This window comes from Heliangelus exortis, chromosome 8 (assembly GCF_036169615.1).
Source record: "Heliangelus exortis chromosome 8, bHelExo1.hap1, whole genome shotgun sequence".
Lineage (NCBI taxonomy): Eukaryota > Metazoa > Chordata > Aves > Apodiformes > Trochilidae > Heliangelus > Heliangelus exortis.
The window spans coordinates 1,164,919-1,183,067 of NC_092429.1; the positions used below are offsets into that span (position 1 = coordinate 1,164,919).

Sequence of the window (18,149 nt, forward strand, 5' to 3'; positions counted from 1 at the left end):
TCCTTAGGGCATCCATCAAAACGGGGGCTTTACCAAAGTGTGGTTTGCCATGAAGACCTTCCTCACCCCCAGCATTTTAATCATCATGGTCTGGTACTGGAGAAGGATCACCCTGATGACACGGGCTCCTGTCCTGCTGGAGAAGTGAGTAGAGGCTTGCGTGCTGGCTCTGGTCACCCTCCAGAAAGAGCACCCTGACTGAGGTGGTTGCTATTCCCAGGCAGAGCCCAGAGGAGACAGGGATGGTCTCTTCTCTCTCCCTTCTGCCCCTCCACCCAGTGACCCTGGGAGCAGGAGACCTCCGTAGCTTCTCTTTTCTTTCCCACTCCAGCTGTGGAGGATGAGTAGCTGTGTTTTCTGGGGCTGCTCAGAGGGGCTTATCCCCAGAGGGTCTGCTGGCAGGAGATGGCATCCCACCACCACCTTTGTCCAAAGAGTGCCAGGTTTTCTTCTGTTGGTCTTTGTGCACAGCTCGAGCTTCTGAGGCTCTGTGTCCTTGCCTTGCCAACTGGAAAGTGAGGGTGTGTCTGCCTCTCCAGGGTCATCTTTGCTCTGGGAATTTCCATGACCTTCATTAACATCCCCGTGGAGTGGTTTTCCATTGGATTTGACTGGACTTGGATGCTGCTCTTTGGAGACATCCGACAAGGCATTTTCTATGCCATGCTCCTGTCCTTTTGGATCATCTTCTGTGGGGAGCACATGATGGTGGGTGCAACACGGGAGGGAGGGAGGGAGGGAGGGAGGGAGGGAGGGAGGGAGGGAGGGAGGGAGGGAGGGAGGGAGGGAGGGAGGTCTCCAGCCCTGCATGCAGCGATACCTGACAACTCCCTCGTGCTTGTTGAGTGTTGGGAACAGTGACTTGCTCCAGGCTAACCTGCTTTTCCATCTTCTCCTCCCCTCTTGACCCTCTGATTAGGACCAGAATGAGCGGAACCATCTGTCAGGGTACTGGAAGCAGGTTGGACCCATAGCTGTTGGTTCCTTCTGCCTCTTCATCTTCGACATGTGTGAGAGGTGGGTGCAGTGATGCTCCCAGGGGAACCCTTCCCTGCCCACCTCCTGCAGCAGCCACAGCTCATGAAGCCACCTGTGGGTGGCTCTTTCCAGGCTGCAGAGCCAGTGTGGGGCTCTCTGAGCTTCTTGGTTGCTCTGCCAGCTCCATGTTCTCTCTGCTTTCCACAGGGGAGTGCAACTGAAGAACCCCTTCTACAGCATCTGGACCACAGAGGTTGGCACAGAGCTGGCTGTATCCTTTCACCTGGCTCAGGGCAGCTTGGTAGGAGAGGTGTTGGTAGGAGAGGGAGATGTTGCAGGGTGGGGGCAAACCCTCTTCCTTTTGGCAGCCCCCAGGGCTGTGAGGGGGATGCTAGGGTGCTGTGGGTCACAGAATTATAGAATGGGTTTGGTTGGAGGGACCTGAAACACCATCTCATTATACCCCCTGCCATGGGGGTACACCATCCCACCAGCCCAGGGTGCTCCAAGCCCCATCCAACCTGACCTGAGACACTGCCAGGGATGGGGCAGCCACAGCTTCTGGGGGAAACCTGGGACAGGGGCTCAGCACCCTCACAGCACAGAATTTCTCCCTCCCATCTCCTCTCCATCTCCCCTCTTGCAGCTGGAAACCCTTCCCCCTCATCCCATCCTTCCAGGCCCTTGTCCAAAGTCCCTCCCCAGCTTTCCTGGAGCCCCTTCAGGCACTGGGAGGTGCTCTAAGGTCTCCCCGTTGCAGCCTTTGCTCTCTCCAGGCCTGACAGGTTTGGGGCTGAGTATCTCCAGGGACTGGTTCTGTGCTTGGGGAAGTCACTGGACAACTGAGCCTCTTCCTAAAGTGTCACAGATTTGAGGGGAAGTGTGGGAGATGTAGATCCTGAGTGTCTGGCTGCCCACTGGAAGTTTGATTTTGACATTAAAATAAGTTCATCGCCTGCATAACATTTGCTCTTCTTTCTGTTTAGCTCATAACATTTTCCCTTAACACTCACTGCCCAGATGGCCTTTATTATCGTGGCAGGAATCTGCTTGTGTCTGTATTTTCTCTTCCTGTGTTTCATGGTCTTCCAAGTGTTCAGAAACATCAGTGGGAAGCAGTCGGGCCTCCCAGCCATGAGCAAGGCTCGCCGCCTCCATTATGAGGTAACATCCCTCCTCATGCCACCCATTCTTTAGTTTTTAAAAGGCATTTTTAACCTAGAAGAGTCTGTCCTGAGACCTTCTCTATCCACCTAGTCCTGAATTGGAAGATCTGATCTGGCTTAGGGTTTTTGTGTTGCTCAAATCACCAGGAACTTTTTTGTCTGTCAGGAAGTTTCTTCTTTGTTTGGGGTCTTTGGTCCCACCAAAGCAATTTAAACTCTGGGGAGGGTACAAAAATTAAGGTCTCCCTTTCTGCAAGTAGTTGCTATCTATCAACTTTCATGAACAGTGTTGGAGGACAGAAGAAAAGTCTCCCAGTTACCATTTAAATCCCTGTGGGTCCATCAGTTCCCCATACCTCTGTTTCTCCTCCTGTGCTATCAATTACTGTTTTATGGCAAGTATTGCCCTGTTCCGTGGTGTCAGTGCAGATTTTCAGGCTTAGCTTTTCCTAACCAAGTTGCAGGAGGGCAAACTATCATACTAGGGTAAAAAATGGGATCTTTTCAGGTAATTATCCCCATTTATTTAGCCCGTGATTTTGTATGTTGTTCCTGTCCTAGCTCTCCCTGACTGCTGCAAGGCTTGAGGAGCAACCTTGAAGTGATTAGGCTGAGAGGGCTTGTTGTTTCCATGGGTGTGTAAATATTTATCACCACTGTTGTCCTGTAATCACTTCTGATTTAAGCAGGCCAGGTATCACCCATCAGGAATGCACATAAAATACAGAAGTTTGGGCTTGCCAGAATCTTGAAAGAATATTGAGCTTTTTTTTTTTTCCCCCCAGCAAGAGGGGTCCCTCTTCAGCAAGAGGCCCAGAACTTCAGCTGGTCTTGTGGAGCTGCTGCAGCTGTGCTCTACATCTGGCAAGCATCAATCAGCTCTGGGAGAGTCAAATTAATAGGCACTTGTTGTCACAGTGTGGCACAGCAATTACACACACCCTGACATTTCCACCAGAATTCCAGAAACGGGTCAAAAAAATTAATAATTAAAAAAAACCAAAACAAAAAACAAACCAACAAGAAGTAAAAGAACTTTTAATTGAAAATGTAACACTGATCTGCAGGCAGCTCCCAGCCATGGGGTCTTCAACCACAGCTTCTCTGATAACCCACATGCTTCTGCAGTAGCCAGCGTGGTTCTGTCCCGCGCTGGGAATCGCAGCTGCTGGAGGTGAGGATTACCCTGGTTTGGACCCAGAACCTGCTGCTGCAGAACCGGGGATGTTTGTTTTCCACGAGCTGGATGAAACCCCGTGGCTGAGCTGCCTCCTCTTCCACTCTGACTCTGGGTAAATCAGTCACAAAAGCAAATGTCATGGAAAGCAAGAGCTGTCCGGACACGCACGCCCCGCGCGGAGCATCCGGCAGGAATGCAGACGTGTGGGGAGAGGAGAACATGGGCTGGCCTCAAGGCAGAGGAGTGGGTGGAGGTTGTTTTGCTTTGGGCTTTCGTGGGTTGCACCTTTTTTTTTTTTCTTTTTTTCTTTTTTATACTTGTGTCCCGTATATGCTAAAACCAAAAATGGGTTTTGTGGGTTCCGCTAATGTGACCAGTGACATTTCTCTCTCTCCACAGGGGCTGATTTTTAGGTTCAAGTTCCTGATGCTCATTACCCTGGCTTGTGCAGCCATGACTGTCATCTTCTTCATTGTCAGCCAGGTGAGTGTCAAAACTTGGCTCTGTCCAAGAGCAGCAGCCTCCCATTCCCCAGCCACTTACAACATCATGGAACCACAGAATGATTTGGGTTGGGAGGGACCTCTAAAGCTCACCCAGTCCAAGCCCTGCAGTATCAGGGACACCTCACCCAGATTGGGGTGCTCAGAGCCTCCTCAAGTCTCACCTCGAGTATCTCCAGGGATGAGATTGCTTGCTCTTCAGACAAGGCATGCCTGTAACAAGCAGAGTTGATAGGAAGTTGCTTTTTCAGAAATTGTTCTCCTTTATTTGAAGCACCACCGTAAAAATTGCTGAGGCCGAATCAGCCCCAATGGTCTTTGGCTCACAGGAAGGTTTGGGGCTCTGCTGTTTTGAAATATCAGCCAACAGGGTTTAGTCATTTCTGAGAACTTGGTGAGGGGAAAGTGGGCTGTTCACACTGAAAGAATCTGGTGGCTTTGGGTGCCCACAGGAAAACAACAGAATTCCATCTTCCTGGGGTTGACTTTGCAACCCTGCTGTTCCCAGCACTCTCGGGGCTTATTTATTCTGAGCAGTTTCATCCCAAATGAGCTTATATCACTACTTAAACCTTAAACTTGGTTCATTCCAAGTAACTTCTAAGGTTGCATCTGTTTCAGAGGTGTTCTGGTTGTTCCTGAGCATGGGGGGCTTGCAGCTTCAGGAGAGCCCTGGGTCCAGCCACACAAGCCCAGAGTTACGGGTGCAGGAGCAGTTTCTCTCTCACTGCACTGCTGCTGTTTTGAGGTGCAAGGTGGAAAATGCAGCAGTGGGTGATTTTGCTTTTAAAAACCTGTTACCTGAAGCAAGGGTTTGAGGAATGCCACGTGGCAACTCAGTTCTTCATGGAGTGCTGGTGGCCATAACCATTGCTGAACGATTTTGTCCAGCTGCCCTTTTCCAGCCTACTTTTAGTTTTCATCTTTCCCCCTTATGTCTTCTTTAATGGGGGAGCCACCAAGTTGAGTGTGAGCAGCCTGTGTGTCTGAGTACTGTTAATATTGATGATTCAAGTTGTGTTGCTATTGGTGATTCAAGTTGTGTTGCTATTGATGGTCTTTTCATGTCTCTTGGCACATCTCTGTGTGTCAAAGGCTGGTGCTGTCAGCCAGGCCCCCCTCCCAGGGCAGCAGCAGCACATCAGCTCTGCATTATCTGTGCTGGTTCTTCCCTAGAAGTTCTGTTTATAGAAGACTGATGTTTTCAGCTGTAACCAGTTGTCTCCTAGGCAGTGCCCTTTCTGAACACATCCACTGTGGTGGGGATTTGTGGCAGAGTAGGAGACCCTTTGCCACGTTTTAAGAGTGATAAATCAAAGTTAAGGAAATCCCCGTGCACTCATTTTGTTAGGACCATTTTTTTTCCCTGCAGATGAAGGCTGAAGAGGAGAATCCCAGCCTGACTTCTGCACCTACACACCCTTTACTCCATCCTCTTAAATTCTTACTGCTTGACTTCCAAGTTACAGCTTTAGCAGGTCAGTTCTCTGTTTTTACAGAACCTGGTCTCACTGGTGTGCCCGTGTGTGTCTGCTCTCTCCCTGGCAGGTGACAGAAGGCCACTGGAAGTGGGGGGACATAACCATCCAAGTGAACAGTGCCTTCTTCACTGGCATCTACGGGATGTGGAACCTCTACGTCTTCGCTCTCATGTTCCTCTACGCCCCCTCACACAAGAATTATGGTGAAGATCAGTCAAATGGTAAATGCCTCTACATCAGCTGAGGATTCTTGTGGTTAGAAAGCAATATAAAATACCTTTTGTGCAATTTTTTTTTTTTTTAACCGAAGTGCAGGCTCAGCACATGGAAGTGTTATGCAAATGATGGATTTTGGTTTTTCTTTTCGTAGCGGGCACTTTAATTAGTGCCTAGGTTAGACAGGTTGGAGTGTTTAGCCAAGGCTAAAACCTTCCAGATGGTTTTTAGCATTGCCTGGTTGTAATTGTGTAGCTCAAATGGAGGGATGAGGAGAGGAGAAAATAGAAATCTGGGCAATGCTGTTGGATTCCTTTATCTGTAGTCTTCAGTACCAGGGAAATTGTCTTTTGCTGATGTGCTTGTATTTAAATATTTAAATAACTGCAGATGAAAGCAGTTGTAAAAATACTGGGCAGTCCATAGCCCAGGTAGCTCCTGAAAGTGTGGAAGGATGTTGCAGTGTAACCCCAACTAGCACCTAAGCCCCACACAGGGTGAGAAGCTCTGCTACAGAGAAACTCACCTCTGTCCCAGACACAACCAGCAGAAGAGAATAAATATTGTCAAATATTTCCCTGTGAGGCCAGGCTAACAGAGTAGCTTTTGTTTCTCAGGTGACCTGGGAGTAAACAGTGGGGAGGAGCTCCAGCTCACCACCACCATCACCCACGTGGATGGACCCACAGAGGTTTATAAGCTGGCACGCAAGGAGGCTCAGGAGTGACACTGGCTGGGACCCAGACTGGGGTGGAGAGCAGAGGACCACACCTTGCCCTCTGGCAGGAGACCTCTTGGACCTAACCTGCTTCTCCAGCCCCCCTGTGTATTTTCACCAGGCAGTGACACCCAGCAGAACGTTTGTAAACTCTTTACTATGGTGTAGTTACTTCTGGGGGGAGGGTTATGTATCTTGTGTTCCACTCCAGCACGTAAAGCCTGCTAGAAAAGCATTAAGGTTGCAAAGTCGAGGTCAGGAAGGGGTAGAGCTGCCGTGGGGCAGTTTTCAGTTGGCTCCCCTGCCTTTTGCCATCTTCCTCCCTCTCACCTTTTGGTTATGGCTCTCTGATTTCCACGCTGCTGATGTGCCATGGGGAGACAAGAAAGGCCCCAGGAGGGATGGTGCATTCCAGGCTCCCATCCCTGTGAGCTGGGCAGTCCTGCTCCTCCTTGCACAGCCAGGGTGGAGCACACTTGGTCAAGGTGTGTTCTTCCAGGGACTGGAAAAATCAGCTTGTCACATACTAATGTGAATCTTTTGCTTTTTTTTTGGCTTTTTTGGGTTTTTTCTTTGCTATGAGCTTGCTCACCCCTGTGCTGTGCCTGGGGGGGGATCTGGCTGTCAGACTTCCCAGGGCGAGGGGAATTGTAACCAGTATGGGATGGAAGAGTAAACTGGACCCTGCTGGGGACCAGTTAATAGAAGAGTTAATGGCAACATGACCAGAAAGGTCTGTGCTGCTCAGGACACACTTTCTTCCAGGGCCCAGAAGAGAAACTGACTCTGCAGAGATCTTCTTCACCTGGCACTAGTTAATGCCTGTGTTAACTGCTTGAAACTCAGCTTCCCACTTTTGTCCCTAAAAGATGAGACTTTGGTGGTGCTGCCTGCTGCTGACAGGTTGGAGATTAGGGAGAGAAGGGGGAGGATTCCAAAGACCCTGACAGTTATCAACACTGACCCAGGAAAGGTGACATGGTCTCCTTGGACTCATAAAAATTCTAAAATTCAGCCAGTGTTCAATTAATTCTCCTTTTTTTCCCACTCCAGCAGGGAATGGGGCCAGAACACTGATTCAGCTGAAGCCCCTTAAGTGCTGCTATGCCTGGGCACCTGAAGTCCCTGTAGCACAGGAGAAGTGCTGACTGCTACCTGAGAGGAGGTAGCTTGGGGTGATTTTTGTATACTTGAACTGAAACACTACATTTTTAAAAACAAGTTTGGGGGTTGTAAAGTGGGGTGACAGTGCCACTGTGCTGAAAGAAAATAGTTTAAAAGAAAAAAAAATTGGGCAAGGAGAGGGCACACTTCTTGGAAGAAGCACTGGGATGGCAAAAGGTAACTTGTAGCAGTTTAGATGAGGAAAGGAAGTGCTGGTAGGGCCAAACAGTGCTCCTACTCGCAGAGTTGTTACATTACAAATGAATTAAATTAAAATTTAGATGACATTACACATAAATAAATTAAAACCAATCCCAACTCCAGCAGGTTCCTGGCTGAGTGCTCGACTTTGCAACTTTAACGCCCTTTTTACGTCTGGTCCTTACGTGATATTTATGTTGTTCCCATAGATGTGTCCGTGGTTTCTTTCTTCCAGCTTAGTAGAGCCTCTTGTTTTGTAAAGGCTCCTTACAAATGGGGAGCTGCAGCTTTAAAAACCAAAATTTTGTGTCAGACACTAACAATTTGTTTACGGGGGGCGCATGTATTGTGTGCGTGCGTGCGTGTGGGTTTTTTATTTCTTCATTCCTAAGCCCTACTCATATGTCTCAGAAATAGTCCCTGGGTCTTATTAAAATATATTCTTTTTTTTGTTTGTTTGTTTAGGTCCAGTTGAGTTTTTACAGAGTGCTTTAAGCAATCTGGAAAACGTGTAGGTTTGTTAATTTAAATAAAATACATGATATTGTGGATCCGTGGTCAGTCTGCTTGGCTGCCTGAGAAGTCGTAGCTCTTCTTTGCTTCTCTTTCACTTCAAGGCTGTTGCAGCTTGTCACTGGGGCAGAGGGTTGGAGAATCTTCTCCCTGCTTGGAATGTTCACACACTAAGGGTTTTTTTTAACCCTTAAAACCTTTGCTTTCAGGCTAATCTTCAGCAGAGAGATTTCTGCCTTGTCTCTGCAGCATCGGTTGCAGCTCCCCTTGCCCACAAGATGAGGAGGAGCAGGACCAGGGGGTGTTGAGCCTCCCCTCTCCCCACCCATCCCGGGTGGGGGAAATGGGATGATGAGAGATTAATTTCAGGATCAACAGCCTGAAGTGCCCGTTGTCCCCTTGGCAAAAGGGGAGGTGAGAAGGGGAACTGAGCTGCTGGGTTTCAGGCAGAGCCGGTGGCTCCGTTCCTGCTGTGTTGGCAGCAGTGGTGAGGAACTGGGGGCTGCTCAAAGGCAAACTGGGGGCACTGCAGCTCTTCCAGGATCTAGTGAATTTCAAAAGAGAAAATTTCATGAATTTTAAATAACTGTAAAAAAAAAAAACAAACCAACCAACCACTGCAGCACCCTCCCACGCAGCTTCTCTCCCCAGGTTAGGCAGTCGGGCTCTTGGCCGTGGCAGGCCTTTGCTGCCCTCTGCAGCCAGCAGCACACAGCTCTTCAGCAGATGGATATAAAGCAGTAAATCCCTTGCCTCGAAAAATGTGGAGGCAAGGAGAGTGGAGGCTATCGTTGCCTGCAAGCTCCTGCTCAGGGTCTGCACTGTCCCAGGAGCTTTGTGCTTCTGTGGTCCTTGGGCAGGGACATGGTGAGGAGGGGAGAGGAATGGGAAAAACCACCCGGGAGTTTATTTGAGCCAAAATCAGTAGGAGAAGGGGAAGGGTTGTGATAGATCTTTAGGGGTGAGCTCAGGACCTCAGTTTCTGAGGTCAGCAACTGGCCTTGGGTTGGTCCAGTTTGTTTTTCTTTATAACCTCCTTTCTGCAGTCTCTTAGAAAAATCTGGGACCAGAGTTGCTGCTCTAAAACTGGGACTGAAGAGCAAAGTGAGGAGCTGCAGCAGGCTCCAGGGAAGTCTTGTTGCTCATTCCTTGCTCCCAGTGGTGCCAGTGCAAGGTGAGGTGTCAGTGTGCAGTCTGGGCTCATCTCCTTCCACCAGGAACCTGGGGTGATGCCCAGAGCTCCCTGTGCTCCTCCCTCCTGGGGAACCCATCCCCAGTGAAGGAACCACACCAAATCTGTGCTGAGGCACTTGGATGATGTTTGGGGGAGAAACTGGGCTTGTGCTCCTGGTGTCCATCCCTCTGGAAGGCTACATTAGGTGTAGGAAAGGCTCGTGGAAGGGTGATGGAAATGGTAGAAGGTCCCCTGGCTGTCTCAGCACCCACCTGCTGGGCACAAGCTCACAGCAAGGCTTGTGGGATGGGTCTGGCCTAGCCTGACAATGGAAGAACCAACTTGTGACTGGGTGGGGTTTTGTGTCCCAGCAGGAATCTGAGTCTCTCCCCAGGTCTGGGTGCTGCTGTCAGCACTGGCTGGGGAGAGGGAGGTGCTGGCATTTACTCCTTTTCCCTTTTAAACCCCCTCCCCAGCAGTCCCCATGCAATTAGTGTGTGGTGGGAAACTGAAATGTGTCCCCTCTCCCACCACAAATCCTGAAGCCCAAGGATATTGTCTGGGATTTCATGATGATAAAAATAAAGTGTGGGCTGCGCTGCTGGGGAAAGAAGTGCAGGAGACTGAGCTGCTGGGGATGGCTGCTCAGATCCACTCCTGTTCTTGCTGTACACGACTGTCCCTCCTGCTCTCAAAGCTGAGGCACAGCCCCTGTGTTTCCACTGGGGTAAAATAAGCAATAAGCAACAGCAGGTTTATTTTTGGAAGGATTCTGCTCTGTGGCTGGCACACAGACATGTCTCACAGCCCTGCTCTCCTGCTCAGCACCTGGCATTACACAGTCCAAGAGCTGATAGCTCTTTGAGCTTTTCCCTTGTTGGAGACTGGCATAGGAAATCAATACCTGCATCAGGTTTCAGACCTTGAGTTTTAAATCAAATCCCAGGTTCTCGTCACGGAGTTGTTGGCATCTTCACCTCTGACGTGGGCAGGAGGTGAGGCTGGAGCTGGGGCTGCACAGAGCAAACCCAAACCTTCCCCCAGCAGGGCAGAGGCTGCTGGCCAGGCTGGGTGTGTTTCTGACTCAGCTGAGCTGACGTGTCGTGGCTCCGTGCAGGGAGTTCCTGGCTGAGATGGTTTAAATATTGTGCTAGCCTTTGGCTATTTCATTATCTTGAGTCAAGGAAAGTTTATAACCAGTATAAAAGCAGGCATCTCTGGTTTTCTTCTATTTTTTTTTCCATCCTGCTTTCATTGTGCTTAAAGCCCTGCAGGGTTTCCAGAGGGAAGGACCTTCTTCCAGGCTTGCACATGAGATGGATGTTATGTCTCAAAAATAGATAAGCCCCTCTGGAACATTTCCTGATAAATATTTCACAGGCTGAACTGCAACCCTGAGTATCAGCACTGCTTGGAGGAGAGATCCTTTCTGGATGCAACATGCACCATGGGCACACGTCCTCTGCTTTTCATAATAAAGTAGTGGGAAAGGGGAATTTGCCACTGTAAACATGGATAAACAAGCAGTGAGGAGCTGTGCTTGGGTTTGGTAACCCGGGAAAGTATGTTCTTGTGCAATCCCTGTGAGTCCCAAGGGAGTCCTGACACAGCAGAAACAATCTCTGGCACAGTCCCTGCAGAAAAGGGATCTGAGCATCCTCACCCATCCCTTGGCGGGTCCCCACCTCTGTCCTGCACCAGCTCCTGGCTCCAGACCATCCCCAGGCAGTTTTCCCGGGCACAGCAGCAGACTCTGCCTCTCCCTCTGCTCTCTGCCTTCTGGAGGGGCTCTGGCAAGCAGCTGGTTTCCATTTCAAATTTCCATTTCAAAGGCCTCTGGTTGTTGTCAGCTCCAGCCCAAGCAGATCCTGGTGGAGAGCAGAGCACGGAGCCAGCATCTCTTGGCCTTGTCCTCCTCAGTGGGTCTGCCCCACCCAAACAGGGACACTGCACAGGTCAGGTCTCTCTCCATCCTTTCTCCAAGGAGATCCTCTCCCTCTGTTGCCTCTGCTAAGTTGACTCACAGCTTTGTTCATCCTACACTCCCTGGAGAAGAGTCAGAAGGGCAAAATCCCAGGCACAGCCACCTGATCAAGTGTAGCTGTACAGCAGCTGAGGAATGGGAAATCCATCCCGACTTCTCAGCACCTTCAGGACCCTTCCACCGATTTTGTTTTTTTCTCAAAGCATGGAGAAACTACCTGGAAAGGGAAGCATTGCCTCTTCAGCCCTCAGAGATTCACCTGCAGCCTCAGAGCCTGGCACAAGGCGGTGCCAATGGATTCTGGACTCATCAGGTACTGCCCTGCTGGTGATGTGGGACAGCCCAGTCCTGCTGGGAGTGGTTCATTAGCAGCAGCACCATCCTGTCTCTGGTGCTGGGGTGTCATTCCTTGGTTTCTCAGCAGCAGCAGTGCTTCCATGCTGCCAGGAAGGGCTGGCACAGCTCTAACCAGCTCCTCATGCAAAGCCAGTTTGGGGCCTGGCACAGATCTGCTCTTCCCCAACCACTGCTGGGAACAAAGGTGGGCAGGTATCCAATCCAGCAGGCACTGCTGTGGGAAAAAAAAATAACACCTTTTTGCTGCATCAGGAAGTATGAAAAGCATTCACAGCTCTTGAGAAAAAAAGTGTGAGCTCCTCCTCCTGTACACACAGGAGCCAACACGTTTCTCCATGGGGAGCAGGGGAGCCTGCTCTGCCTCTTGTACCCCTGCCTCTTGTACCCTGCCTCCTGCACTCTCAGCCTCCTGTACCCTGCCTCTTGTACCCCTGCCTCTTGTACCCTGCCTCCTGCACCCTGCCTCCTGCACCCTGCCTCCTGCACCCTGCCTCCTGCACCCTGCCTCCTGCACCCTGCCTCCTGCCTCCTGCACGTCAGCCTCCTCAGCCTCCCTTTCAGGCAGGGACAAGGTACCAAAATCAAACCTTCGTGTGGTTTCTGAACGCTGTGACCCTGTCCTGCCTCTGCCCAGCCTTGGGCTTGGTGGGAAAGGACCCAACCAGACCCTGGATCCAGCTGCAGAAATGGTTTCAATAAAGGGACTGGAGCATTTTCTCTCTGTTGCTTGATCCTGCCCTCATCCCGACTGAACAGCTACAACTGCTCCTGAACACCCAGTAATTCCCGTGGTGCAGGGGCTGGAGCTGGCGGCTGGAAGGGGAGGTGTTTGCCCTGGGAAACACTCCAGCACTTCGCAGTGTGTTGGTGTCAAGCTCCAAGCCCCCTTGTGCCAAGGAAAAGGGATTGCAGAGTTTGCAGCTGTCCACCCCACCAGGTCTGAGGATTTATTTTAATGCCTTATCCTTACAGGGCATAAACTTGCAGAAGTCTGTTGCCTACAGGGAAGATGGGAATAAAACCACCACGGTGAAGCAGGGTGAGGTTTCTGGGGAGAGGTGAAAAGGTGGGATATTGCCTTAAAGAAGCCACAGCCGCTTGGCCATGAGCAAAACCAAGCTGTTCATAAACCCCAGCAAACAGGGTTTTTCCTGGTCTGCTCCAGTGGCACAGCCACTGTGAGTTGGGTGAGTTGGGCACTTGCAGAAACTGGATTTGGGGATGGAGAAAAACTTTAGGAGTGGAAATTGTGCTTTTGTCAACATTTCCTCCTTTTCAGGCACGCTCCCTCTGCTCCGGGATTGTTCTGAGCTCCCCTAGAAGCATTTTGCTCTCCAGCCTCTGCACCAGTGCAGGGGAACAGCCTGAGACTTCAGAGATGCTGCTGCCTTTGGGCTGTGTGGGGAAGGGCACAGCTCCTCGCCTACATCCTCCCAGGGGAAGCAGGCACCCACTGCTGCCAAATTGTTCTTTGTAATTATTCCACAGCCTGCGTCAGTGTATAGGCTGTGCCTGTCTTTCCTCTTTTAGTTCCTGCATTAATTTCATGACTCTGCAAGTCACCGGATCCAGGCAACCTTAACCTCCTCCCCTTGGCTTTCAGGGCTGTTTCTGGCTGCTCCGGATCCATCAAGGTGGCAGAGCAGCATCCCACCAGGGAGGGATCCCTCACTTCCCCAGCTCCAAGCTTTCTAGGAAGGGCTGTGACAAATGTGACGGATTTAACCCTTTAGCTACACAGACCTGAGCTTGCCCCAGCCAGAAGCTTGTGTACTCATCCCAATCCGCCCTGCTGTGAGGAGGATCTAATTACAGCTCTGGGAATCACAGGTCGTGGGATAAGCAATGACTTCCTCAAGGATTTATCCTGTGAAATGGGCACTGCTGGTCTGGATGGGGAGCACAGGAGGAGTAGGGGACTGCAAGGGAGCAAATCTGGTGCCCGAGATGTGCCAAAGGACCATGGAGAACCGTGTGGTTGGGGTGGGCAGGAGGACAGGGCAGGTGGTCTGCAGCAGACCCTGGGGACAGCCACATTCCTATAGACTTCCCAAAGCATTTTATTTGCCCCTTTAAGAGCTGTCATTCCCCAAACCATGCCCTGCAGCCCACAGAATCAGGGGAAATGTTTACAGCACCCTCTTTAACCATGTTTTCAGTAATAATTCAGAACAGGAAAAGAGCTCTTGGACTACCCCCTCCTGGGGTTGGTGGCACAGGGAGGTCCTCAGGACCAGCCCCTTTGGCTGGGGACTTTGTCATGTTTAACAATAAAAATAAAAGAGTGAAGCCTTGCAAAAAGGGCTTCTTAAAACACCACCTTGGGGAGCATGAGAGCCACGGAGAAGACAGCCAGGCCCTAAAGACCAAGGGTGTCCCCATTTTTGAGCCTCTCAATCGGAGCTGAGCTCTCCACAGGGACTTTTGACCCCCTCGCTTCTCTTCCTGCTGAACGTCCTGGCAGCAGAACACCTCAAATACTCTTTGTCACATTTTAAAATCGGCATATTCCTCTTTTTTTTCAGATTGCAGCTTCCCTAGGGTCTGGTCTCGTCTAGGGGTGCTGGCAAGGACCATCTTCTCCTCCCACTGAAGACTGCTCCATGGTCACCCAGGGACCTGTGGCTTTTTGCAGACTTCCAGGTGGGAAGCTCTGGTCCAAGCTGGAGGTGACACTCAGAAAAAAAAGAAAGAAACCCCAAAAAATTTCTAGAGAAAAAATAATCTCCGCCGGCAAGGCAGGGATCCACTCTCCTCCCGCTCCCAGTCAGACACAGGGATGGTTTTGATGGTCGCGGTGGGAGATGCTGCTGTTGGGGCAAGAAACATGGGGAAACGTGGGGAAACCTCCCCACCTGCCAGGCTGATAGGAGCAGCCTGTTCCTGCCCAGCAGGGACCGAGTCCTCCGGCCACCCAGCCCGGCAGAGGCAGCGCAGCGCTGCGGGGCTCCCGCAGAGCCTCACCCGCACCCACTGCCCACTAACGGGGTCCCTATCAACCTTCCTGAGGGGACAGGCTCCCGGGTGGGGTCGGTACGGCCCCGGGGGGCCAGGAGAAGCGTTTTTCCCGGGGGTGTCGGTGCCGAGCTCCCTCCGGGGGCCGGCGGCCATTTTAGGGAGGGAGGGAGGGAAGGGTGGGCAGCGGCTCAGCGGAGCCCCGCGCCTGGGGAGCCCCTGCGGGAGAGGGACGGAGGGGCCGGGGAAGGGCTTGTCGGAGCCCGGAGGTGGCAGCAGGAAGCCCGGCACCCTCTCCTCCCCGCCATGTCGGTAGCTTGGGCGGAGCGGGGCGGGGAGGTGGTGCCGAGGCGGGACGGGAGGTGAGGGCGGCGGGAGCGGCCGCTGCGGGGCTGCTGACAGGCACCGGGCGCTGTGCGGGCTGAGGGAGCCTGTGTGGAGGGGCAGGGGCGGTGTTTTGGGGGAATATTGGATCAGTGAGGAGAAATACAGCCCGTGGCTGTGAAACACCCGTGTTCGGTTTGCCAACCGGATCGGTTGTCAGCCGTAGCCGGACGGGTTTGGTGGGGAGTACCCCAGGCACCGCTGCTGCCTCCCATGGCAGCGCGGCAGGAGCAGCATCCCGGATTCTCAGCGCAGAAGGTAAAATCAGCCTTAAACGCGAGCAGGGAAGGCTGGAAAGCCGGCAAGGTCTGTCAGCACCGGAGAGCGTGTCCCTGTGTATCCCTGTGTAACCGTATCCTTGTGTATCCCGGTGTATCCGTGTCCCTGTGTATCCGTGTCCGTGTGTGTCCGTGTGTATCCGTGTCCGTGTGTATCCCTGTGTATCCGTGTCCGTGTGTATCCGTGTCCGTGTGTGTCCGTGTGTATCCGTGTCCGTGTGTATCCCTGTGTATCCGTGTCCGTGTGCGTGTCGGTGGTGCAGGAGAGCAGCGTTGATTTATGCGTGGAATTAAGAGGGACGGAGCGCCGAAAACTTGGCTCCCACAGCCTTGACCACCAGATCCAGGGCGGTTGTTTATTTAATTATTTACTTCGGGCTTTTCAGGTGGGTTGGTTTTTTGGGTTTTTTTAATGGTGATTTTGAAGCAGAAGAGCACCCAGGTCCCCTGCCCGGAGGGGCAGCCCCGCTCCCGCCTGCGGTAGCCGCCATCCCCCCTCAGCCATCCCGCACCGCTCCGGCAGCTCCTGCCGCTTCCCGGGGCCCCGCAGGCAACGGGGTGGATGGAGGAGATGGAGGAGGAGGAGGTGGGAGCAAGGCAGGGGCTGTGGGAGCGGTGCCGGGGGGAGCGGAGCTGGGCAGGGCCGCGGGGGGCGGAGGCGGGGGCGGGCGCGGAGCCTCCCCGAGCCTCCCCCGTTCCCTCCCCGCAGCCTCGGGGCTCCGGCCGGTGGCTTCCCCGCTGCTGGCAGGAGGGTGCGGGCTCCTTTCGCTGGACGGTGGGAGCTGATGGCTACAGGTGAATGAAAGGCTTTTCGTTTCCCATAACGTTCAGTGTGCGGGGAAAGGGAGGGAATACACGTGAGTAGTGGTTTATTTCTCTTTAACGCGAGGAAAAAAAAAATATAACAAAAAACAACAAGAGACCGAACAAACGATGGGAGGGGAGTGACTTAATTAATGGCTGGTTTCGGTATGGTAAATAAAATTATTGATACGGTGTGAACGATTTCTTTCTCTCCCCCTGCTCCTTTCTTTCCCCTCTCTTCTCCGCAGGCCCCCCCTACAGAGGGCTGTGCAAACTTGAAGAATCGGAGCTTTTCCCACTAAAATCTCCCCTTGGATCGGCGGGCAGGAAAGATGCCTGAACAAAGCAATGACTACAGGGTGGTCGTGTTTGGAGCAGCTGGGGTTGGCAAGAGCTCCTTGGTCCTTCGTTTTGTCAGGGGAACTTTCAGGGAAACCTACATCCCCACGATCGAAGATACCTACAGGCAGGTGATCAGCTGTGACAAGAGCATCTGCACCCTCCAGATCACTGACACCACGGGGAGCCACCAGTTCCCTGCCATGCAGAGGCTGTCCATATCCAAAGGGCACGCCTTCATCCTGGTGTACTCGGTCACCAGCAGGCAGTCCATGGAAGATCTTCACCCCATCTTTGAGCAGATTTGCCAGATTAAAGGGGACATCCAAAAAATCCCCATCATGTTGGTGGGTAACAAAAGTGATGAGACCCAGAGGGAGCTGGATGCCAGCGAGGGGCAAGCCTTAGCCAGCAAGTGGAAATGCTCCTTCATGGAGACCTCAGCCAAAATGAACTACAACGTGCAGGAGCTCTTCCAGGAGCTCTTGAATCTGGAGAAGAGGAGAACTGTCAGTCTCCAGGTGGATGGCAAGAAATCCAAGCAGCAAAAAAAGAAAGATAAACTGCAAGGCAAGTGCTCTGTGATGTGACTGACTTTGGCTGGCCTCACACCACTGCATGGTGCAGCTGGGGCTCCCACAGAATATAGGTTCTGCTGGAGGTTTCAGGTGAATACAGGCCTTCACAGGGCTGTTGCTTTTCTTTAAAATACCTACCGGGTTATTTTATGTGTTGGTTTCAAAGAGAATGGCTTTCTGCATGTGTATTTTTTTAAAACAATAAACATTCAGTGTTAGCAATCCCACTCGACTAGAAGTTTTTAATGCAAGAGGTGTACAGAAGGGGAAAATGTCAGTCAGAAACAAACATCTCTGTTCCTCTGAGTACATGCTGATTTTTAAGCATTTCCAGCCTGGTTAGCTTGAAAGAAATCATTGTATCTGCAAGAGGTATGCTTGTTTTCAGGAATCTATTGACCAGAGCAGATCTTTAAGGAATCTGGGCATTTGCACTGAGCAGAGCATATCCTTAAGGAATCATGGCATTTGGACTGAGCAGAACATATCCATAAGGAATCTGGGCACTTGCACTGCCCAGGAGTGTGTAAGTGGCTCCAAGGGATTTAATTTCTGGGTGGCTTCCCCACCACAGACACAGCTTTCCCAGGGTAGAAGTTTTCCTGTGTCCTGTGCATTCCCCCAGACTGTACCTGCAGTCAGGCTGCTTGGGGACTCTGATGTCCCCTGTTCACTGAGGTTCTGTGTCCTCTGGCTCCAGATCCAGGGAGCTTCTCAGCATCCTTGGGCAGGAGCTGCTTCCTTCATTAAGGTAATGGTGGTGTTGAAGTACCAGTTGATGTAGTAGCTGCTTATCCTGGCAATCTGCCTTCCCTTGCTCTGCTGGCAGGAGCAACTTCTGCAATCTTCCTGCAGTCCCCTTGCATGGTTATTTTCTTCCCCTCTCTTGTTTCACCCGTGTCACCCAGGTTTTAGTGGAGACCTGAGAGCCGTGGGTTCAGAGAACACAGCTCCAGGAGGGAACATCCGCACCTGGAAGTTGCGTGTGGAAAGCCAACTCTTCTCAGACAAACTTTGAGCAGGCACTTCCCAAAACAAAAGGACTGGGGATGGGGGCTGAGTCCCTCTCTTGTCTTCCTCCCCTCCCTTTATTTTTTGTAGCTCTGGTTAAGCAGAGACAGGGGAGAGGAGCATCATCTGCAGTGCGTGGTTGAGGAAGAGTTCAAGAAAATAAAA

The 18,149-nt window shown here is 51.7% G+C and overlaps 2 protein-coding genes across 4 annotated transcripts in view; both read left to right on the top strand.

Annotated features, from left to right (window-relative positions):
* The window catches only part of WLS (Wnt ligand secretion mediator), a 34,223-nt gene extending 26,067 nt beyond the window's left edge, over positions 1-8,156 (top strand). For all 3 annotated transcript variants that reach the window (XM_071749868.1, XM_071749866.1, XM_071749867.1), the window contains exons 5-12: positions 8-144; positions 540-708; positions 920-1,017; positions 1,186-1,249; positions 1,999-2,142; positions 3,724-3,807; positions 5,376-5,529; positions 6,142-8,156. In XM_071749868.1, coding sequence (XP_071605969.1) covers positions 8-144; positions 540-708; positions 920-1,017; positions 1,186-1,249; positions 1,999-2,142; positions 3,724-3,807; positions 5,376-5,529; positions 6,142-6,251 — 960 coding nt within the window. In that variant the 3' untranslated portion in view covers positions 6,252-8,156. The remainder of the gene's footprint in view (positions 1-7; positions 145-539; positions 709-919; positions 1,018-1,185; positions 1,250-1,998; positions 2,143-3,723; positions 3,808-5,375; positions 5,530-6,141) is intronic.
* Positions 8,157-14,811: 6,655 nt separating this feature from the next.
* On the top strand, positions 14,812-17,195 carry DIRAS3 (DIRAS family GTPase 3). Its single transcript, XM_071749788.1, has 2 exons — positions 14,812-15,232; positions 16,305-17,195. The coding sequence occupies exon 2, from the start codon at positions 16,389-16,391 to the stop codon at positions 16,983-16,985; it is 597 nt and encodes a 198-aa protein (XP_071605889.1). The 5' UTR covers positions 14,812-15,232; positions 16,305-16,388; the 3' UTR covers positions 16,986-17,195.
* The last annotated feature ends 954 nt before the right edge of the window (positions 17,196-18,149 follow it).